The 24342-nt window shown below is 38.0% G+C and overlaps 1 protein-coding gene across 2 annotated transcripts; it reads right to left on the minus strand.

Moving 5' to 3' along the window:
- Window positions 1–1103: 1103 nt before the first annotated feature.
- Window positions 1104–24332, minus strand: RARS1 (arginyl-tRNA synthetase 1). 2 transcript variants are annotated; one of them, XM_077895591.1, is made up of 15 exons: window positions 24195–24332; window positions 22301–22435; window positions 20400–20588; window positions 19006–19114; window positions 18394–18494; window positions 17359–17480; window positions 16258–16378; window positions 14203–14332; window positions 13395–13499; window positions 10053–10231; window positions 9253–9362; window positions 5798–5903; window positions 2505–2677; window positions 2119–2366; window positions 1104–1323 (listed from the first exon to the last, which is right to left on the minus strand). In XM_077895591.1, exons 1-15 carry the CDS (start codon window positions 24237–24239, stop codon window positions 1214–1216), a joined length of 1983 nt encoding a protein of 660 aa, XP_077751717.1. In that variant the 5' UTR covers window positions 24240–24332; the 3' UTR covers window positions 1104–1213. The 2 variants fall into 2 exon arrangements, with proteins under 2 accessions (XP_077751717.1, XP_077751718.1); XM_077895592.1 differs by lacking the exon at window positions 20400–20588.
- Between the last annotated feature and the right edge of the window lie 10 nt (window positions 24333–24342).

Here is a 24342-nt window from a genome sequence, read left to right on the forward strand (position 1 = left end):
CCTCCCCAGTCTTTTATTAGTTCCTCCTATACCTCACTGAATTTTCACCCATAAAACTCCTGGAATTTCTGACTAATATACTCAGTAGTACAGTAGATTCTCTTTGCAGTCACCAGGCTAAAGGAAAACTGGCTTGCAAGCTTGCTAGTTCTAGTATCATCACTTCAAACTTTTACATACCCATTTGTTTGTAAATTTGCAGCTATTGTTATAATTCATTAAAATTATCTCTTAGGTTCCTTTGGGCTTGACCTTTGGAAACAGCATGGTACAATACAGTTCATGTTCATTAAGCACTAATTTTCCCAAGTTTTATGCTACGTTCTTTATATGAATTCTAATTTTTGTATTGGCAAATTACACTAACTACTGACCCAACAATCACCCCCCCTTCCCTGACTACCTTCACTGCCACTAGAAATGTCTACCTTGTCTTTCTACAACTCAAATTTCTTGGAGTGAAATAATAGAACAAGCCTAGGAGATGAGTCTTGACTGATCTAAGCGAATCAGCTAATCATGGCAACTAGATATTCAAGTTTTTCTATTTTCCTTTTTAACTAAAATTGGCACATGGCCAATGAGATAATGAAGAATTAATCTGTAGCTTCTAAAAAAGTTCCAATCTGTTAATTTTCTTGACCTTCCCCTGAATCCAGGTTTGTTCTATTGCCAATGTCACCTTTTTGCAAAACAGAAAGAGGTTAAATTGAGGAGTCAAACACAGATATAAATCTTGGGTTTTCTTTGTGAACAATGCAGGGCAAGATACTAATTTCTGTGAAGACTCAGTTTTGTCAATCGCCAAATAGAGATTCATGTTATGACAGAACAATGGAATGAGGACTAAATGGGACAATGAAAGTGTGTAAAGTTCCTGGGGCCTATAGCAGAGCTCAATAAATGGGACTCTGTATCAAATTAAAATGAAAAAACACCTCAGCCAACCCAATAAATGCTCTCACTGAAATATACAACAAAGCCTCTTACTCCATGACCCCACTAAGTAATTTTAGTGGTCAGCAGAAGTAAGCTTACTAATGAAGTAATGTTTTTCTTTTCCAGTGGCCCAGTTGGTAGGAAAAAAAACCACATTATGCAGATAGTTGACAAATTTCATTTACTTAATTTTTGTATCCACATGATTGTAAAAAAGCAAATAGTGCTAAATGGCTATTTTTTGGTAAAAACACACAGTGTTCAAACCTAAGGATTACATTCTTTGGACAGGTTTTATTCCCAAAATATCGAATGCCTTGGCCATAATAGCAGCTACTGCTTCACAAAGCAGCATACGCCACATGTTTACCTTCAACACTTGTCCTGAGGAAAAAGAAAAAAAAAATTAATGTCTTTTTCATTCTGTGACCCTCAGTAACCCTGCTTTTGTTAGAAATGTCCTGTTTTGAAAAATAATCTGGCAGAAAACAAGGGTAAGGGGGAGGCATTTAATGGGAGTTTCACTTCATACAACTTAATTTCAAGGAAATCATGGCTGTTTCACTAAATGAAGCTGAAGTTTCTCCTGGATCTCAGAATTCACACCATACTTACAAATACATCATCCAGCTATTACTTGATTTTAATGGAGTTGTTAGACTAGTGTGGGAAATGTGATTTTTACTATTTTCTATGAAGAAAATATTTTCCAATGTAACAAACTCAATGAACTTTTAAAATACAATCCATTTACGTTGGAGCTATCAGTGCAGCAGTTTCTTTACAACTGTACATAAAATGCTTTTTCTGTAAAATTGAGTTAATATATAAAATACCGTATTATACCAGAATAAAGGTATTAATATTTCCTAAAAAAAAAAAAAAAGAAATGTCCTGTTTCTAGTTGTTTTCCAGTTGTTTTCTTTGGAGTCCTATGATTCCATGCCATATGCCTGAGGGTGGGGGAAGCTACTTTGCTTGGTAACAAGAATTCCATTTATGCTTCTATTAGATCTAGTTGAATTTTGTGTTATATATGATATGACCAGTGTATAACTGGTAGAAAAAAGGATGGAAGGTGTCCCAGGAATAAAGAAGTTGAAGACCATCCATACCTAATTCAAATAAATGCCTTGCTTGTGTCCCAATCCCAGTATGACCACTGAGTGAGACACTCACCAGTTTGTCGATCCTTCTCTACACAATAGCAGCTATCATAGAATTCTGTGAAAGTAGTTGCCAGCTCATAGATATAATCACAGAGAGTGTGGAGAAGTAAGTCATCTAAAATCTTTTGGAGAATCTCAGGGAACCGTAAAATACACCGGCCCAGTTTCCATTCCTTCTCATGGTCCAAAACGATCTTGGTCTCTTGAGCAGCTTTCTGAAGCATCTCTTCATTAATATTGGCCAGACGTGCAATAGACCTGAGAAATCAGGCAACAGCCATCATTTTCTTTGGTTAGGCCCATTCTTCTCCACTTAATAGAGAACATAGTAAGAAATGACTCATGTAAATTAGAAATCCTATCAATTGATTAAAAAAACCAACACTGTACAATTACCTGATTCTAGTGAAGGCATACAACAAATAAGCAGCTGTGTTTCCTCTGTCATCCAGCATTTTGTCAAAGGAGAAGATGTAGTCATTCAACCGGTTATGCGAAAGATCAGCATATTTGATACAACCATAAGCAACAGATGTCTGAGCAGCCTTTAATTCCTCTGCAGTTAAGACCTTTAGAAAAAACAAAACAAACAAACAAAAAAACAACTTCATAATTTACTGACCACTTCCTTTATCCTGGTGTCTCAGGCATAATACACGCATCAGGAGCATCTAATGGTTTTCTTTTATCAGTAGACTTTAATAAATATGGACACTGAGAGAACACAGGCCAATCTAAGAAACTCATCAGCTCTGCATAACAAAGAGTGTTTTTTATGAAAAATCTGATTTGTAAAATATGAAGTATCCACTCAAATACTTTCCCCACAACATATTCAGTAGATATGAAATAGAAAGCACCAATTATTAAAGACAAATACTTTAACAGAGAAAAACAAACAAAAACTAGACCCACAAATATAGAGAATAAACTGGTGGTTTCTAGAAAGGGCGGGGGGGGGGGGAATGCTTATAAAAGGAAAAGGAGATGAAGAGTACACTTATCTTGATGAGCACTGAGTAATGTACAGAATTGTTTTTTAGGGCAGCCCCCGTGGCGCAGCGGTTTAGCGCCGCCTGCAGCCCGGAGTGTGATCCTGGAATCCCGGGATCGAGTCCCACGTCAGGCTCTCTGCATGGAGCCTGCTTCTCCCTCTGCCTGTGTCTATGCATCTCTCTCTCTGTGTCTCTCATGAATAAATAAATAAAATCTTAAAAAAAAAAGAAAGATTTTATTTATTTAGTCACAAAGGACCAGAGAGAGAGAGAGAGAGAGAAAGAGAGGTAGAGACACTGGCAGAGGGAGAAGGTGGCTCCATGAAGGGAGCCCAATGTGGGACTCGATCCTGGGACTCTGGGATCACGCCCTGGGCTGAAGGTGGCGCTAAACCACTGAGCCACCCGGGCTGCCCAATGTACAGAATTGTTGCAATACTACATTATATCCCTGAAACTAGTATTAACATTATATGTTAATTACACTGGAATTAAAAAACAAAACACGGTATCAGGAGTAGGAGAAAGAACTCATGCACTGTTTTAATATTTGGCCATGTATTCTGAAGCACTATCAGGACACAAGGCTATTGTTCAAAACTAAAAGCAATACAAAGATGTTTTCAGACAAATGCCAATAGAATTTATCACCAGTAGACCTGCACTACTAAAACAATACTAAAAGGAGATCTTCAGACTGAAGGAAAATAATCCCTGATGGAAGCAAAACACACTTCATCAGGAAGGAATGAAGTATACAAGAAAGGGTAAATACATAAATAAATGTAAATATTTGATGGTTTGCAACAAATAATGGGTAAAAGACTTGAGAAGACCCTTCATAAAAGACATATAAATGGCCAATAAGCATTAAAAAAGGCAATCAACACCAGGACTCATGGGGGAAATGCAAATTTTTTTGAGAGAGCATGCAAGAGGGCGAGAGGGAGATGGGGAAGGGGGGGCGGGGAGAGAAAATATCTTAAGCAGATCCCATGCTCTGCTGAGCCCCATCTCACAATCCTGAGATCATGACCAGAGGCAAAAATCAAGAGTAAGACCCTTAACCAACTAAACCACTTAGGTGCCCTGAGAAATGCAAATTTTAACCATAGTGAGACGCCATTACCTTCACCAGAAGACTGACAAATCAAGCATTGGTACCTATGAGCAACTGGAACCTATCATTAGTGGTAGGAGTGAATAATACAGTTCTCCTTGGCAATTTTTAATAAAGTTAAACATAAACCAACTTTCACCCTACAATCCAGCAATGATATTCCTAGATATATATCCAGAAGTAAAAGTGCATTAATCCATAAAAGGACTTTAAAAATGTTGAAATTAATATTTTATTCATAACAAAGAGAAACAACCCTAATATCCATCAACAGAATGAACAAAATGTGGTATATTCATACAACAGAACACTATTATTTAGCAATAAAAAGAAATGAACTACTGATACATCTAGAAAACAGCACCTACTCTATGATGTCCTAGAATAAACAAAAGTGACCTATGGTGACAGGAAGTTTTCTCAGATAATAGAGATAGAACTATATTGGCTGGAGTTACCAGGCATACATTAGTGTAAAAAATCATCATGCTTCACATTTTATTGTACGCAAATTGGCCAAACAAATAAAAGAGCCAAAGCAGTTTTTACCATCATATGGAGTGAGCAAATTGGTTAGATGACCAAAATTTCCACCTTTCATCTGATTGTGCTACATGTGCCTACACCAGGACTAAAAGGAGAAACTACTCTGTAGATACCAGTTGTGGAGACTTGACAACGACCTAGCAGAAGCAGAGAGAAAAGCTATTTTACATTTCATTTTGTTTGCAATGGAAAGGGGGTGGGGTGGAGGGACTACGACCATGACAATGTAGCCTCATGGCCTGCCTTTATGCTCTCTGGATTGTCAGTGACCTGAACCAAACAAAAGAGCTTTTCCGCAAAGGACCTATTTTTGTGTTTGGTTCTTTCACGTCTATATTTCATCCAATTCTATTTCTCCTTCTGTAATTGTATGGTTAATAGCAGTTATGTTCATTCCAAAATATCACTTGACTTACTGAATAGTAAAAGACCTTGAATCTCAATCCTTGACCTTCCTATCTTAAAAAGATTTTCTTGTCAAGTTTTCTTCATTTTATTTCAATTACTTAAATTCCACACAAATCAAACCATAGTCCTTTTCAAGGGTGCTATCTAAGCCCATTATGTTGTTGCTTACTCGGATGGCTGACCAATGGCCTTGGGTGTAGGTATTGACTGCTAGGACTACTCTTCAAATTCTCCCAGAGAAAGGATCTCAGCAGATGTAGATCTTTCTGTAGGCTGTAGAATCTAACCTCTTAATCTGAAATAGTTTTGTTTTTTTTTTTTTTTTTTTTTTCTGAAATAGTTTTGAATCATTGGTTCAAAGTAGTGATAGAATGCCAACAAGAAACAAAGATATGATGCCACATTAGCACAGGAGGAAACAGCCTTTTGTAATAGCCAAGAATTTTATTTTCAAACTACATGCTCAGTAATGAAACAAACTTTTTGTGCAATATCTGAGTAATATAAACTTGTCTCAGGTAGATTTGTTCCTCATAATGTTCTCCAGTTCTCTTGATAAAAACAGAAACGAAAAAGTCACAACATGTGGTACACAACAGGCAAATAAGGCTTTGGATTACCTTGTCTCTTTCTTTTTCCTTCAATTTGTCCATGGATCGTTTTAGTCCTTCTTCCAGAAGGTCTATGAGGCGCACGGTTTCACCTGAACGTGTTTTAAACTTCTTCCTAAAACAGAACCTCCCATTTAGAAATGAAGGTCTGACACTTATTCCAACTGGTAACCAGGAAAGATGTCAAAGGAGTGGTACTTTTAATTACCTTTCTTCTATAGTCCTCAACTCAAAGCTTTTTTTTTTTTTCTTAAGGTTTTATTTATTTATTCATGAGAGACACAGAGAGGCAGAGCAAGAAGCAGGCTCCATGCAGGGAGCCCCAATGTGGGACTCAATCCCAGGTCTCCAGGATCACACACTGGGCCCAAGGCAGCGCCAAACCGCTGAGGCCCCCAGGCTGCCCAACTCAAAGCTTTCTATGCTTTAGGCTCCTAATAGCATTCTGTTCATGTTAATCTATAATACATTCCCTAAAAGGGAAACAAAGATATTTGTTAATTTGTTCATTTTCCTGAACAGAAAGTTTGACTTATTTTGCCTTCTTTGAAGAATTAACAAAATACATGTTTGCTCCTAGAACTGTTCAGGAACTAGCAAGTTCTTAACTGGAATCTCATCTGCATTTCTCTAGATAGTAATCCCACCTGTTGAATGGCAATCAACAGAAATCAGCTGAAGAGTTTAAGAAAAGCCAGGATGCCAGGACTCCAATCCCAAAACGAATCTCTGAGGATGGGGCAAAAGCACTGATTAACAACTGTTCTGTGCAACATTACCATTAAAAGCATTTCTCAAAAATTGGATTTTATTGGGACATCTGGCTGGCTCAGTTGGTAGAGCATGTGATTCTTGATCTTGGGGTCATGAGTTCAAGACTCATGTTGGGCAGAGACTACTTTTTAAAAACTGGATTTTACTATTAAACAGAAGTTTATACAATACTGAGTTATAAGCTTTTTTAAAGTTAAAAATTCTTTGGGGTGCCTGGCTAGCTCAGTCAGTACAGTGTATGATTCTTGATCTCAGGGTTGTGAGTTCAAGCCCCACACTGCATATAGAGATTACTTAAAATCTTAAAAAAATTCTTCAAATTCTTCAAATGCGATGGTATAAATGAAGGATGCTTTCCTCTTCAACACAAAGCCTACCAAAATCAAGATGTTTCTTATTAAAGTTGTATTTTCAGAGTTACCTTAGAAATGATCTTGCCCTTTATCGCAGAATTAAAACTCCTTCATTACCCTATGAATACATTAAACACTTCTGTGGCTTTCCTTATTGCCATTCCCTACTGAGTACTAGAGTGTTCAGCAACTTCCAATTCTGATAAACTGTTACCCATCATAAAGCTAGTCAAAATGCTAAAGGAGGCCTTCTCCTAACGTCTACAATAACGGTTCTTTTGTTACTCCCCCTATCTGTACCTGTCTTGAATTTTTGTGGGTTTTCTTTGGCGCTCGTTTATTCCTCAGACCAGTGATTCTAATATAAGGGATCCATATCTGATTATCAGAAGTTTTAAAGTAAATCCTTAATACCTGCTTCAGAACCTAATGTGTCAGTAAACTCCCCTGGTGGAGCCTGGCATGTATAATTTAACAGGCTCCCCAGGGAATTGCTCCCCTTCACAAGACAGGCCCCTTCAAGGAAAAGGTCATGTTCTACTATCTGTGTCTATCGGACACCTGCCAATGTCATACACAGGAGCTCAATAAATAGAGGAGTCTAAGGAATAAGATGATGATTAAAGGGTAAACTATTTACTATAAAAAGCTTTAACACAGAAGATTTCAGGGCATCTGGGTAGCTCAGTCAGTTAAGTGTCTGACTCTTGATTTTAGCTCAGGTCATGATCTCAGGGTTATGGGACTGAGCTCTATTCAGGTTCTGCACTCAGTGGAGACACTGCTTGAGATTCTCTCCCTCTCTCTCTGCCCCTAACCCGACTCATGCAGTCTCTCTATAAGTTTTTTAAAAAAAATAAAATTTCACTAACAGCAGAACTGGTGAGCATTTTAATGTAAATATTTAAAACATGGTAAATTGACACTGGTTAACTATCACCAAAATTATTTTTCCTTGGGATGCCTGGGTGACTCAGTGGTTTAGTGCCTGCCTTCAGCCCAGGGCCTGATCCTGGAGTCCAGGGATCGAGTCCCACATCGGGCTCCCCACATGGAGCCTGCTTCTCCCTCTGCCTATGCCTCTCTCTCATGAATAAATAAAATCTTTAAAAAAAAATATTTTTCCTCTTCAGTGGCCTAAGATGCTATTAATTACATGACACTGATTGCAGAAATATGAAACAACAACAAAAATCAAGGAAAATATTCCGTAGAATTACATGATCAATAAGTTAAATGACAAGATATGAATACTGGTGATAAATATAGATATAAAAGTAAATTCAACAATTTCACCTAAGAATAATCACTGAAACATCAGTCCAAAAAATCAATAGTTAAGAAACTAAAGTATTATAATCAATATTCAAAGTACTTTCTTAGGACCATGGACACTTAAATAAGGACCTGGTATCTTTTGATTCCAAAAAATGCTGCTCTATAGGAGAGTCACACATTATAATATAAAAGTGTCTGATGCTGACTCCAGCAAGGTCTTTGATATTCATATAATCAGTATCTAAAATAATACAACATACCTAGCCTGACTTCTTTAAAGCTTAATTAGAGCTTTTGTACATTAGCTAGCCAAGCATCTTGAGCAACTTCTTGTGGTTTTTAAAATCATCACCACCTTTGTGTGATATTTGGGTTGTATCATTAAATCTAAAATGCCACAGATTTTAAGAGACATGATCCTAAGACATTATTAAATGCAACATATTAAAAATTTTGTGCCTTTGAAAATAAAAATGTGTGCCTTTGAATTGATGAATGCTGTCTATATTTGCTTGTATTTACCTTTTATTTCATAAACTGAACAGAATGTGGGGAAATGACTGGAAAATAGAAAAACTAAAAGTATGAATATGTAGGTGTTAAACTTAGTATTTTTGAGAGAAACATAACAACAAAAGCTGTAAATTTTAAAACTCAATTGGAATCTCAATAAATGCATACCTGTTGACCAGGTGTTCAACTATGTAGGAAAAAACCAGACATTTACAAAATGCTTGAAATATACCATTGAGTATTTTGTGTGAAATCTGAGAAGGTACTGTGATAGACTTTACAAATCAGATCTATACAAATGAAAGCCCTCTTTATAATCTGTAAAGTCTATTTCATTCAACTTTGTCCAAATCTCCCTAAAAGGCTACATTCTCCAGCAGTGATAAGATATAGGTACAAAAAGGCTCAGCCAGATTCACCATTACAGCATATACAGACTAAAAAAAATTGTGCACTTAATTCTAATATGGTATCAAATGAAATGTAGCTTCTTCCAAAGAAATCTGGGGGTTAGGAATGTTATTAACACTCAGACTCCAGACTTACTTGTCTTCTCCCAGCACCACACCAAATCCGGCATGAGATACTCGAGTTACTTTAGGGTCATACCAACCAATCATTTGAGCAGCACCAAATATTGTCTGGAAGTGCACAGACTACAAAGAAACAAATGGAAAGTTACCTGCTAAACTTTCTAATTACAAAAAAGGGACTTAAAACTCTGTGCTTAGGGATAAATATTTACAAACACAAATTTTAAAAGGCAAGTATAATTATAAGATCTTTTCTTTATACCTAATATATGAAAGAACAAGAACAGGATTGTTATACTTTTTATGTACAAAGGTTTTCAAAGTGCCTGAACTAAGGGTAGGTTCATGTGCAATAAATAATCTCAATTAAATTTTAGGTCTCACAACCACCCTTTCAGATAGAAAGGGTCACTCATGTTCAGGAAAGTAACCCTTTCCAGTTTATGGAAAACAAGATAAAAAACTGGTAAGTATTAAAGCGTGGCCAAATCCATACCCTGTTTTTCCATTTATGTTATACTGCATTTCTGGATTTTAGTCTTGTGCTAAAGCCACAAACCTCATCATACTGTCTCAGCTCCAATCAGATAATATAAGAACATAAACCAATCTGCATGCCTGAGTAGCTCAGTTGGTTAAGCATCTGCCTTCAGCTTCCATCATGATCCCAGGGGCCTGGGATCAAGTTCTGCATCAGGCTCCCTGCTCAGCAGGGAGTCTGCTTCTCCCTCTGCCCTGCCCCCACTCATGCTTGTGCTCTCTCTCTCTCTCTGGGGGAAAACAAAAAGAACATAAACCAATCTGCAAACTCACTTGTCCATTGTCTACCACATAGATAATCATATCTGCTTTTTCCTCAAATAGTCTTTGTTTAAGAGCAGCCAGGTCAGATGTATCATAGGTATAACCTCCATCTGATTTTACTATGGTTAATGGTACAGAACATCCTGGGACAAACACAATTTTTCTGCCATCATCCACTTGCACAAATCCTAGGAAAGAAAGCTTTATTAATAATGTTAATTAAAAAAAATAATAATGTTAATAGAATCCTGAAGGAATGTAAAAGATAACCCATTATAAGATATTTATTAGAAAGCTCAAGAAATCACATTCTTTCCCCTCAGTATGATCTACTATGAGTCTTGGAAAATGGCTATTGTCAAGGTTGTCTGGGCATCCATGATGTTCTCAGGGCACAGGTGAGCTATCCCAGTTTACTAGACTCATACTATACTTGGCTCTCAAACTCTTTATAAAAAAAAACATCACAGGGTGTCTGGGTAGCTCAGTAGGTTGACCATCTGACTCTTGGTTTCAGCTCAGGTCATGATCTCAGTATCTGGGGATTAAGCCCTGCATTCTACACTCAGAGCAGAGTCTGCTTGTCCCTCTCCCTCTGCTCCTCCCCCTCAGATCTCTCTCTCAGAAATAAAAATAAAATATTTAAAAACAAAACCAAAAAAACCCAAATGCCTCACTGGAACCTGCCTATCCTACCCATTGACATAGAACATGGAAATCCAGGCTCTATTTTCAAGGTAGAGCCATATACTTCCTTTGGGGAAAAAGTGCAATTTCTATCACTGTCTCTTGAAATGTACTGAAAGGAAGTGAAAACTGTACCAGGGTCCAAGAAACAAACATGGCAGGGTTTAGCATTTGGAATGATTATTGGAAAGAAAAAATAAAATCATGTTCATATATTCACATTACAAAAGGCAAAACTCTGATGCAATAAGGGACAAGAACATGATGATGGTAACAAAGTTTTTTTGATTGCTACTATGTACCAAATTCCATTAAGTCTAAAATTCAACCTTCACATAACTCTAGGCAGCAAATACTATTAGAATTACTTTCTTACCTTTTAGGAATCTGGGGCTTGGTAAGGCAAAGGCAGTATAAAATTATAGTTAAAAACAAGCTCTGAATGTGGAGAAAAGGGGAACCCTCTTGCACTGTTGGTGTAAATGTAAACTAGTGCAACCATTCTGGAGAACAGTATGGAGGTTCCTCAAAATGTTAAAAGGAAAACTACCCTACCATCCAGCAATTACACTACTAGATATTTATCCAAAGAATACAAAAATACAGATTCTAAGGGACACATGCACCCCACCCCGATGCTTATAGCAGCACTATCAACAACAGCCAAAGATGGAGCCCAAATGTCCATCGACTAATGAAATGGATAAAAATGTGGTGTGTGTATGCGTGTACTCACACATATATACAATGGAATACTACTCAGCCATCAAAAAGAATGAAATCTTGCCATTTGCAATGATGTGGATAGAACCAGAGTGTATTATGCTAAATGCAATAAGTCAGTAAGAGAAAGAAATACTGTATGAGCTCACTCACATGTGAAATTTAAGAAAGAAAACAGATGAGTATCTGGGAAGGAGAAAAGAAAAAAAGGAGGGAGGGAAACAAGCCATAAGAGACTCCTTTTTTTTTTTTTAATTTTTATTTATTTATGATAGTCACACAGAGAGAGAGGCAGAGACACAGGCAGAGGGAGAAGCAGGCTCCATGCACCGGGAGCCCGACGTGGGATTCGATCCCGGGTCTCCAGGATCGCGCCCTGGGCCAAAGGCAGGCGCTAAACCGCAGCGCCACCCAGGGATCCCCCATAAGAGACTCCTAACAATAGAGAACAAACTGTTGATGGAGGGAGGAGGGTGGGGAATGGGCTAAAGTGGTGATGGCCGTTAAGAAGGGCACTTGTGATGAGCACTGGGTACTATATGTGATTTTTTTTTAAATTAATTTTTTACTGGTGTTCAATTTACTAATATACAGAATAACACCCAATGCTCATCTCGTCAAGTGCCCCCCTCAGTGCCCGTCACCCATTCACCCCCACCCCCCTATATGTAAGTGATTAATCACTGAATTGTACTCCAGAAACCAACACTTCACTATATGTTAACTACCAAAAATATAAATTAAAACAAACAAACAAACAAAAACCCCCAAAACCCAAGCTCTGAGGCTAGACTGCCCAGGTTTGAATCTCAGACTTATTATTAGCTGTGTGACCTTGGCGAATTACTGATTTCTGTGCTTCCTTCTCATCACTAAAAGTCCCTAAAATTTTATTACCTTAAAGGTGTAATCCCTAGGCCACAGATTGTGATTAATAAAAACCATTTCCTATTCAAGAAACCATCTTTCTTGGAGATATCCGGTTAGTGGATTCTAGATCTAAGGCAGGAAATACACAAAAAAATCTTAAAATATTGTGTACCTGAAAGCAAGTAAACTATCAAAGACAACAGAATATAGGGGTCAAGAAAAAGATAAAAAACAAGAAGCCAATTTGAGGAGGCTCTCTTTAGCCAAGAACGGGACCATGAATGTTAAAAAGTATAATTAAAGCAAATGATTGAGAAATAAAATATATTAAATCCTGTCTATAATAATGCTAAAAATAACTCAGTTGATCTGGAAGATGCTAAGAAACTAATTTACTACTCTGACATTGAGAAATTAAAAAAAGAATCATACATTTATACTATATGTCTTTGGTTAACTGTACTTTAGAACCACCAAAATAATTATGTGGCAAAGCTCTGCACAGGGTAACTCAAGATAACAAAGAAGGAATAGAACACTACCATTTTCCAACCTCTAATGAAGTAATGGATCAAAGTCCTGATCATGAACAGCTGCTAAAAACAATATGGGGAAGTCTAACAGGAAAATCTGTGGACAGATCAGGCTGACACCTGAACTTACAAATCCATCTCATCGTAGAGAGAGCCAACCAGACATTGCTGACATACTTGCAAATAAAAAGACAAAACAAAAAAACACACCAGAATTTGATCAGCCTCTTCAGAAGATACAGACGGAGGAACTGTTTTAATACCATATGGGAATTCTCTTACGACAAATGGTCCAGTTTCTTCAAGAATAAGAGAAAAAGCAAGGGTAGGGAAGAATATATATATATATATATATATATATATATATATATATATATATATATATACACACACACACACATACATATATAACAAATGTACAGACTGAAAAAAAACCTAATGATTTAGAAAGATTATTTTAACAATCTCTTCACTTTTGCCTCTTCGAAAATTTCCATAATGAAAAGCTTAAAAAAAAAAAAAAAGGTAGAATGCCTACCTTTATCTTCAAATTCTTTTACAACGTCATTCATCCTGTCTTGATAGAAGGATTCCCCTCTCTCTATTAAAGAGATGTCCAATGCGTCATAGATTTTATTAAACTCTAGGAAAAAAAGGTCACCAAAAAAAAAAGTTTAAGAATTTAAATAGGAGACATACACCATACATTACAAGAAACATACTATTTAACTGCAACATTTTACTTAATTAATGTATTTATTAAGTTGGCTCCATGCCTAGTGCAGAGCTTAAGGTAGGGCTTGATCTCACCACCCTGAGATCATGACCTGAGCTGAGATCAAGAGTCAGATGCTTAACAGAATGAGCCACCCAGGCACCCCTGTATCATATATTTTTTAATATAATTAATTTTCTTCCTTTAAAATGTTGCAATTAAAGTTGTCTATTTCTCTATTTTTCACTTTCTGTTGTCTATTTCTCTTCACTTTGGTCTGACACTTTCTATATGAGTTTATTCCAATGTGTTTTATAGCTTTGATGGCCACTATGAATAGGATTGTCCCACTTTCTTTCCTACCTCATTTCCTAATTAAAAAAAATTTTTTTTTTGAATTGAAATTTTTTCCTAATTAATTTTTCCTGGTCTAAGAAAGTTAAAATTTGCACTTGACTCTCTTAATGAACTTTCTTAATAGTTGTTTCAGTGTTAGAAAATACTTAAGAAAAAAATCTATTTGCCGGTCTTTCAGAATTTAACATGTCATTAAAGGTCAACTGAGTAAAGACTCAAGGAAACCATTTGCAACGGTATTTCTTGGATGAATGAATGAAGCCCAGAAACTCACCTTGGCGGGAAACATCACAGATAAGCTTCCAAGCTTTTATAATATCTGGATTTTTACTTTGGAGCAGAACCACACACTGGTATGCTCGCTTCTTAAATTCCTCCTCAGTATCAAATCTCTTCTTGGATTCCTGTGTTTGAGGGGGGAAAAAAAAAGAGCCAACTTTATATTTCTGGGTAAAGAATTTATTCATTTCTAAAACAAAAACAAATACAAAAAAACCCAAAGTGAGAAAAGTGAAAATTTACAACACTAGTACAAAAGCAACAGAGTAGGTACTCTATTTCAATTAAGTCAATAGTTACAAATCAATGTGCCAAAGAACCCTATTATTTGTTTTGAAATCATTTCTTGAAAATGCAAAATTCTCACCACAGCTACCTCCACTTTTACAATTCACAAAAACCTTCTTCACACCAATATTCAAGAATAATAAAGAATAACTAACAGGTGGGGTTCAATTTTCTGCACTTCATTTTCCATTTTGGATGTGGTCCTGGACAAATAATTTTTGTAATTAAAAATAAAATTGCTTTCATTGTTTATGTCTATTTTGAAAGCAACACATGCTTACTGCAAAAAAAAAGAAAAAAAGTTTTGTTAATCCTACTCCAACCTAACCAGGGATAAGGTTTTGCTGCATTAATTCTAGACATTTCTTTGCAAATACATACCTATGTATTTCAAGCAAAAACTGGAACATACAGTGTTTTTACAACTTACTAATGTATTATAAACACTTTTTGCATTGACAGATCTGCCTTACTATACTTAGAGCACAGAATTCCAATAGATTATAACATTAGTTATGTAATTTACCAGTTTCACATGAACAAACATATTGTTTTCAATTATTTCATTAGAAAATGGTTACTGAGACAAACCCCAAAAAACAATAACAAAAAAACTCCCACATAGATATTTACACTTTAATGCTGTAATCCTATTCTTTGGAAATGATCTATCATAAGGAAATAATTTTTTTTCAAAGATTTTATTTATTCATGAGAGACACAAGAGAGACGGGCAGAGACATAGGCTGGGGGAGCCACCCAGGTACCCCAAAGAAATAATTTTAAAAAGAGAAAAACTGGTATGTACAAAGTTATTTACCGAATGTATAAAAGCACTCCAAAAATGGGGAAAAAACCCCAACAAGAGGGATTAATACAAACTTCAGTACATCAATCCAACAAAACAATGTGCAGCCAAACCATACAGTAATGTAAAAGTTGATAATGAAACATTAAACACAAAAGTATTATAATCACAATGTAAAGATTTTTTTTTTAAGATTTTATTTATTTATCATGAGAGACACACACAGAGAGAGGCAGAGACATAGGCAGAGGGAGAAGCAGGCTCTATGCAGGAGCCCGATGTGGGACTCGATCCGGGGTCTCCTGGATCACGCCCTGAAGGACTGAAGGTGGCACTAAACCACTGAGCCACCCGGGCTGCCCCAATGTAAAGATTTGTATAGGGATGTCAAAGTGGAAGTATATTGACCACAGTGATTAATTTAAAATTATGGTTTATAGTACATCTGTCTTTTAAAAACTATTCTTACATATACTATAAAATTTTCAACATATAAAATTGAGAAGAGTATCAAAAAAATTTTAAATACTAAAGTATCTTTTGATTACCAAGCTCCTGAATTCACTTAATGGATAATGTGGTGGCACCTAGGTGGCTCAGTGGTTGAGCGTCTGCCTTTGGCTCAGGTCCTGATCCCAGGGTCTTGGGATTGAGTCCCACATCAGGCTCTCCACAGGGAGCCTGCTTCTCCCTCTGCCTGTGTCTCTGCCTTTCTCTCTCTCTGTGTCTCTCATGAATAAATAAATAAAATCTTAAAAAAAAAAAAAAAGGGTAATGTGGTAGAGTTCAATTTTTAACATACACCAATTAAAAAAACAAAGATGCAGTTAAGGGGCAGAGTTTAGTTTTAACCCCACAGTAGTTTCAAATACCAATCTGAACTCTCTAAAGAAAACTAAAAATTATGATGAATTGGTAAACACACAATTACTGTAACAATAAATGGTATCTAACCTTATAAAAGGCTTGAAGATCCCCAATAGGAGGTGAAACTGTTAGGTAATCTGGAAATTTATCTTGCAGGTGAGCGATGAGCATGCCAAATTGGGTTCCCCAATCTCCTACATGGTTTAATCTAATGCCAATCAGAATACAAAATTATTTTAAAATAACATGCTTAAACTAGACAAACTATATTCCATTAGGAACCACTAACATTTAAGTGCCAGTACATCACATTTAGTAACATCTGTTTCCTTGGCTGTCTCCTCACTGGTATGCATACTTTAGGAGAGGCGAGGACAACGTCTATACATTTAGAAATATATACCCGCTGACAGAGGTTGCACATGACAGGCCTCCAGTATTTGTGGTCAATGAGGTTCCTATTGATAGACTGATCCGTTTTCTGAGTAGTTAACTGAGACATGGACAGATGAGTCAATGTTGATAATTACCACTTTATGAAAATTTAACTTCTCAGCCAACTATCTCCCTAAGATAATTAGACCAGTGGTTCTAAAACACCAGTGGATAAAATTCTTCAAAATGTGTCAATCCAACCACTTTACACTCCTTACTGTTTTTAATCTCAAACCACCAGATCATCTTTTTTTTTTTCTTCACCAGATCATCTCTAACTGGATTGTTGTCATAGGGTTTCTAACTTACAGTTAGGCCTTCTTTGCCTTATTTCTTAAAAGAAGCCAGACTAATCCTTAATTAGATTGCATTGCTCCTCCTAATTAAGACTCTCCAATAACTTCCCATCACACTTAAGAATAAAATCCCAATTTCCTACTATTGCCTACAGGCCCAGCATAATCTCTTGCATATGCCTTTCCCTATTAGAATATAACCTGATATATTCTAATACAGAATACAGGAGTGATACTCAAGTACTTGTGGAATGAGCAGGAGAGTTTTTCCTTAGCTCCATCCCCAGACAGTCTAAAAGTTAACAGTTCAGAGGAGCCCAGGACATAATTTATTTAAAAAGCCCACTTGGTGATTAGAAGCAGAACCATACTTACAAATCACTAATTTAGTCAAAGATTCTATCTCAAACAACATCTCCCATTTTCTATAGATATTTCTAGAGGCAAGAGCACATACCTTAGCACATCATATCCTGCAAATTCAAAGAGGCGGCACATGCTCTCTCCTATGATAGTTGATCTGAGATGGCCTACATGCATCTCCTTAGCTATGTTGGGAGACGAGAAGTCAACTACAACCTGAGACAGAAAGAAAACAAAAATTTAGACAATATTGTACTTTAAAGTGATAAATATACTCAATGGCAATTATGTTACAGTATATAAATGTATCAAAGTTTAACACCTGTATATCTTAATTTTGCAATGTTATATCAAGTACCTTCAATTAAAATTTTTAAATTATTTATTTATTTTTTTTTAATTTTTAAATGGGCATAGACATTTTAGTCTGTTAACATTTAGTAATAACATTTAAAAATAAACTCAGACTTAAATAACAGCTTGGATTGCAGTTCAATTGTGTTAGGTTTCTAGTATACCTACTTGTCCATTATTAACTGAAAAAGAATTATATCTGTTTATACAAATAATCTACCCTATTTTAGCCAAACCTCATAAATACCAGCTGGCTACCCCAAATGCTCTGTGGAATACAGTGAAAAGAAAAAACAGGGCAGCCCTGGTGGCACAGCGGTTTAGCGCCGCCTGCAGCCCAGGGTGTGATCCTGGAGACCTGGGATTGAGTCCCACGTCGGGCTCCCTGCAGAGAACCTGCTTCTCCCTCTGCCTGTGTCTCTGACTCTCTCTCTCTCTCTGTGTCTCTCATGAATAAATAAAATCTTAAAATAAAATAAAATAAATAATAAAATAAATAAAATAAATAAAATAATAAAATAAAATAAAAAATAAAAAAATAAAATAAAAAATATATAAAATAAAAATAAAATAAAATAAAATAAAATAAAATAAATAAAAGAAAAGAAAAACTACATAAGAAGCCAAGACCCAGGAGAAAGGTTATTTTAGTAATTTTCATAATCTTGAATACTAATGATTAAATCTCGATATAAAAAAATAACTGCCAGTCTCATCACAGCCCTTGTCCCACAGTTGTAAGGTGTTAATGTATCATTGCAAACTGTGTACATACCTTTTTATTCTCTCCAAGGGCAGGTAGTTGAACACCATTCACCAGAAGATTGGTCAACTGTTGTGATACAAAGTCCTTTCTTAGGTGGACATTAATAAAACCTAATGAACAGTAAGAGGAAAGAAAGAAAAATCAGATAGTTTCCTATCTTAAAGGACTGCTCACTCCCACAGTCTTTCTCAATTTCACTTATGCTGGCTCCAGAGTGCTGATCTGGCTCTGGCAAAACTTACGGATTCCAACACCACCTGAAGCCCTCTTGTAATTCCTTATTTCAGTATCTGTTTCAAACATTACCATTCTCTTGAAGCTTCCTACTTAATCCTGGGCCCCTTCACTCTCAGTGTATGATTTGTTCACCTCTTAACAGAAAATTGGTGCCCCTTTTATGATAAATTTATCTGCCATTATCCATCTCCTTCATGCTGTTGAAAAACCGAGTCACAGGAGGTAAAATAACTCAAAGACCAGGCAACTCAGTCCACACTAAAACCTCAGTTTCCTAACTTCAATCCGAGGAGTTTTCACCACCTTATACAGCTTAAGCCTACATTCATATATTATATGAATCAATATTAATACAACTCCTTAAGAAGGATAACACTGTCATACCAGGGCCGGCAATTTCAACTCTTTCAACACATTCATTGTCTGGGAGGTGTTTGGTAATGTTTTCAGCAATTTCTCTTGGATTAACTTTCTGTTCCTTGGTTTTGAGCATCTATAACACAATATAAAATGATTCATTACACAATAGATTCCAGCAAGTTACTCAGAAATACACAACTGATAAAGAGGTACATTTGACATTAAGACCCATCAAGAGGCACAAGCATGGAGTCCAACGGCCTTCTAAATGGACAGATTAAAGCATCAACCATCAATAGGGCCAAGAGGAATACAAAAATGCCCAAACCACATGATCTCCATTTCAAAGTGAGCTGCCCCACATACCTAGAACTCTTTTATGAAGACATAACAAAACCTTTAGTTATGATGTTGGTTTCCAGGATATTTATATTTGGAATTTGCAAATCATGAAAGTGTGCAATATTCAGACCTGGGTAATAAAAATAGTACCCTTATAAACTTAACCCCAATGTAGACATATAAAAATTATCTAGAAGAAAATCTGGACATTTTGAATTAAACCCTTTGACTCAACAAAGAAAGGAAAGCAAAAAGTCCCAAACCAGGGCCAATTAATCACAAACACAGTATACAATGCAGCTATTAAAAATGGGGAATTCTGGGGCACCTGGGTGGCTCAGTCAGTTGAACATCATGCCCTGCACTCAGCACGGAGTCTGCTTATCCCTCTCTCTCTGCTCCTCTCTCCCCCAGCTCTCTCTCTCTCTCTCGAACAAATAAATATTTAAAAAATGTAGGGGCGCCTGGTGACTCAGTAGGTTAAGTGTCTACCTTTGGCTCAGGTCATGATCCCAGGGTCCAGGGATCAAGCTCAGTGGGGAGCCTGCTTCTCCCTCTCCCTGCTGCTCCTCCTGCTTGTGCTTGGTCTCTCTCTCTGGTAAATAAAATCTTAAAAAAAAAAAATTTAAAGTAACTTAAATTGTTTCTTACTAAAAAAAAAAAAAAGGGCAGGAGAAGATTCCTCTAACTAAAAATGAAATATATAAGTCTAACCCAGAGACCCCACAGCTGCACCAAGTATGTGATGGGGACATTGGTTGATAAATGGCTCACTGAGAATCTCTCACTTTCCAACATTCATCAATGATAACACAAAGCAATCCTGGACACAACAGGAGGCAAGTACCAGGAGTATCAACTACCACTCTTAAATACTGAAAATACATATAAAATTTAACTGAATATTCAAACTTGTGTTTTAAAATTAAAAACATCCCCTTTGCTCAAGTTTTTCAGAACCGTGGAAAATGTTCTTTTCATTGAGAATACAATTTGCTACTATTTATGTAAAAGTAACGATGATTAATACTTAAGAAAACCAAATCAGTAAGAATGCTTTGTAGTAATGCAATCACCTGAGAGATACCCATAGCACTATTACACTGGTAGTCCCCAAACTTGGGCTGTTGACTTGGTGTCACTATGAGAGGAGGATTTTCCAAATCTGGATATGCAGCCTTAATGGCACAACCAAAGACTTCTTGTAGTCGGCTATTGATGTTAATCATATTTTTAGTTGGTCTGGTTCTTTCTGCTTGAAGACTCTAAGAAGGAAAATGTCAACAAAATATTAAATTATCATATAAAATATTCCCAAACATTGTAAGGAATCTTCAAGGTCTTGAGAAGGTAAATACCAAAAGGTAACATACACTGTGCGATACTCTCATATCTGGGACATACTGAAAAACATAACAGGACAACCATCCAGTAAGTGTTGCTAAGTCAGAGCACGTGACCAATATGACCCAGGGAATGAAGGTAGAGTAAATGAATGGGTGTCTGACACAGTATTTTTATTCATCTATGACTTGTTGGTTTTTGTTGTATACCTTGTCTTCAGGTACTATTACTCAGTAGGGCAAAGTATTTGTGAAAGAATCAATGTGCCCACCCACCCATTACACTGACAGCATTCTAACATTTACACATTGGAGCCAATGTGCATTATGGAAACACATGTGTATTAGAATATACTGTACTTGGAGTGCCTGGTTAGCTCAATTGGAAGAGCGTGGGACTCTTGATCTTGGGGTTGTAAATTCAAGCCCCATGCTGAGTGCAGAGATTACTTAAAATCTTAAAATAGGGGTGCCTGCCTGGGTGGCTCAGTGGTTAAGCATCTGCCTTTGGCTCAGGGTGTGACCCTGGGCTTCTGGGATCAGGTTCTGCATCAGGCTCCCCATCAGGAGCCTGCTTCTCCCTCTGCCTAGGTCTCTGCTTCTCTCCATGTATCTCTCGTGAATAAATAAAATCTTAAAAAAAAAAATCTTAAAACAATAATACAATGTACTTTTGTGTTTTTCCTCAGACCCTCTACCAAACATGAGGCATCTAATAATATTTCTGAATTAAAGTATAAAAATGAATATAAATAAGTACAGAATAAATGAGGTAACCAGAAAGCTGAGGTATTTGGGGGAAGACTCCATGGAAAAGAAATGTCATTTTAGAAGATTCAAAGACAAAGTTATTTCAAGCAGAATAGATCACAAGTAGGTGATAAAAAGACTTCATGGGAGTGGAGTGGGTAGAGCCTAAGATAAGAAAAATGGGGTCAGCTTTGGAAAAAAGAATATAATGTCAGTGTAGCCTGGCTAAGAAGTAGTATATACATACTGGAGAACAATTATGCCAGTGAGGTCATCTCCCAGGATGTGTCATCAGCAGACATGAAAGGCAGGCCAAGAAATTAAAACCTCCACTAAAACAAGCTCAGTTCTTTGACAAAACTGATAAACACTGTTAGATTATAAGATTATTAAATAACAAATACAGCACAAGCTTCTTAGGAAAAAGAAGTTCTGAAATAAAAGTGGAAAAAAATGACACTCTGAAATATAAAAATCAAATTATAAAATAACCAACTTAGGGCACAGAAAGACTGTGCATGTATTCTATATTTTCTTTTGATTGAGGCAATTATTAAAAATTCAAAAAAAAATTTTTTTAAAAGGCACCAACATAAACTATTAAATGTCTCAACCTATTGGAAGCCTACTTCAAGTGGGCCAAATATTTAGCGTATCAAACATTTCAAGGGGCCCTGGAAGGACAAGTCTACACCAACTTCACCATTACTTGCACCAACAACTTAGTCCTAATTAGTCTTAGCCGGGGGAAAAGATAGGGTTTCTTTCCTCATGTCTCCAAATTCCTCAAGGTATACTTTCTGAATCTTTGACAAAAGTTTTTTTTTTTTTTTAAAGCTACAATAATGCAAATTATAAAACGAAAAACAAGCCACAGTACTTACCTTTCGAAGGATTTTTAGTCGATACTTTAATTTTAAATTTTCTTCTCGCAACTGCTCCAAATCTGGAGAACCTTCTAAACAACCACAGTTTTTTAACCGATCTATTTCAGCAGTCAGAGACTTAATCTCTTTTTCCTATGAAAGCAAAGGCACTTTGTTCAGTCCACAGTCCACTTATGACTGACAACTTTCGTTAACGTGATGAATTGAATAGTACTGTCAATTTCTTTCTTTTCCTCTTTCCAACAGCATGGCAGAGGTGATGGGAATAATGGGCGTTTCCTTTGATAAGCTGTGATTTTCCCTCCAGAGACTTTGCACTACATTAGCACACTATCCTTTCAATGAAAGACTTATGTGTGTATACTGGAGAGGAACCGGTGTGTTAAGCACATAATGGGATAAGCCTTATTATCCTGAGGGTTTTTTTTTTTTTTTTTTGTCTCAGTAAACCACTCTGATTTAGTGAAGAGGACTAGTTACGTTCAAGGGTGACCAACCTTTGTTCCTAAATCTTAGGACTTGGGGTTCTTTTAAAAAGGAAATGGTGGTGCAGCGGTTTGGCGCCTGCCTTTGTCCCAGGGCGCGATCCTGGAGACCCGGGATCGAATCCCACATCGGGCTCCCGGTGCATGGAGCCTGCTTCTCCCTCTGCCTGTGTCTCTGCCTCTCTCTCTTTCTCTCTCTGTGACTATCATAAATAAATAAAAAATTAAAAATTAAAAAAAAAAAAAAAAAAAAAGGAAATGCCTTGGGCAGCCCTGGTGGCTCAGCGGTGTAGTACCGCCTTTGGCCCAGGGCAGACCCTGGAGTCCCGGGATCGAGTCCCACGTCGGGCTCCCTGCATGGGGCCTGCTTCTCCCTCTGCCTGTGCCTCTGCTTCTCTCTGTGTCTCTCACGAATAAATAAATAAAATCTTAAAAAAAAAATAAAAAGGAAATGCCTTTTGTCACATTTAATATAGCTCAAGTGTCTGCCTTTTGCCCTTTCTTAGACAAAATGATTTCCCAATTCTTCCCTTAGTTTTCCACTGTGTCTCAGGTCCTAGGCCGGGTTTTTAACTCTAATGCCTAAAACTAAAAACATGCCAATTCAGAAGGAAATAAACCTCCCAACCTCACAGAATCACTAAGGGGGAGATTCTCCCGAGATGGGAGACTGCTTATCAGGAGGTGACCACAGCAAAACCAGGTTGCCCGACACGAGCATATTATGTTCCATGCGCTCAGCTAAACATTTTCCAAAAACTGAGGCCTTCTTCTTTTTTACTTCATTTTTTTGAGGTCTGTAATTCTTCATCACGACGGAATGCTAGGGTACCTGTACCCCCACCCCGGCAAAGAACACAGGGCTCGGCTCCAGCGCGAACCTTCCGCTTTCCTTGGCCGAGCCGTACGGTGTAACTGCTGATTTCCTAGAAAGCAGCTCGCTCCCCGAGCCGACGGTGAGGGATGTGCCCCGTCGCTGGGGTCCGCTGCGGCCGCGGCCCCCAGGAGCCCCGTCGGCGCAGGTCGGGGGGTGTGGACTCCCGGGCCCCCGCCCCGCCCCCGGCCGACCCCGCACCCCGGGCGGCGCGTGCGCGTGCGCGGAGGGAGCGGCTCAGGGTCGGCCCGCACGGAGCACGGAGCACGGAGCACGCCGCGCGCCGGGACGGGAGCCGCCGGGGGGCTGGGCCGGGCGCCGGAGCTCGCGGCCGGGCTGGGGGCGGGGCCAGGCTGGGGGCGGGGCCGGGGCATCCCGGCGGGGGCGCTCGCTCCGGGGGACCAGGCCCGGGTCTCAGGGCGCGCGGACCAGCGCGGGCGCCGCCCCCGCCCCCCTGCCGCGCCGCCCCCGGGCGGGCGCAGACCCTCCTCGCTCCCCGCCGAGCCCCCTTCCTGGCCCCATGCGGCCCTACCTGCTGCAACAGCCTCGCGGAGCACTGAGCCACCAGCCCTTCCATCCTCCCGTCAGCGGCGAACACCCCGAGGCTCCGGAAGCGGAAGTGGCCGGCTCTTCTCGGAAGCGGAAGCCCCGGTCCCTGCGCCTCCCGCTGCTGCCCTCTG

Source organism: Canis aureus, chromosome 4 (assembly GCF_053574225.1).
Source record: "Canis aureus isolate CA01 chromosome 4, VMU_Caureus_v.1.0, whole genome shotgun sequence".
NCBI classification, from domain to species: domain Eukaryota; kingdom Metazoa; phylum Chordata; class Mammalia; order Carnivora; family Canidae; genus Canis; species Canis aureus.

Excerpts from the sequence above, each read along its gene's own strand:
- RARS1 (XM_077895591.1), bottom strand. The coding sequence starts at position 24,239 with ATGGAAGGGCTGGTGGCTCAGTGCTCCGCGAGGCTGTTGCAGCAG. Across the intron at positions 19,115-20,399 it reads GTGCTATGGGTATCTCTCAG|ATGCTCAAAACCAAGGAACA; the intron begins GTGATTGCATTA and ends ATTGTGTTATAG. Across the intron at positions 2,678-5,797 it reads AGGAAAAAGAAAGAGACAAG|GTCTTAACTGCAGAGGAATT; the intron begins GTAATCCAAAGC and ends TTTTTTCTAAAG.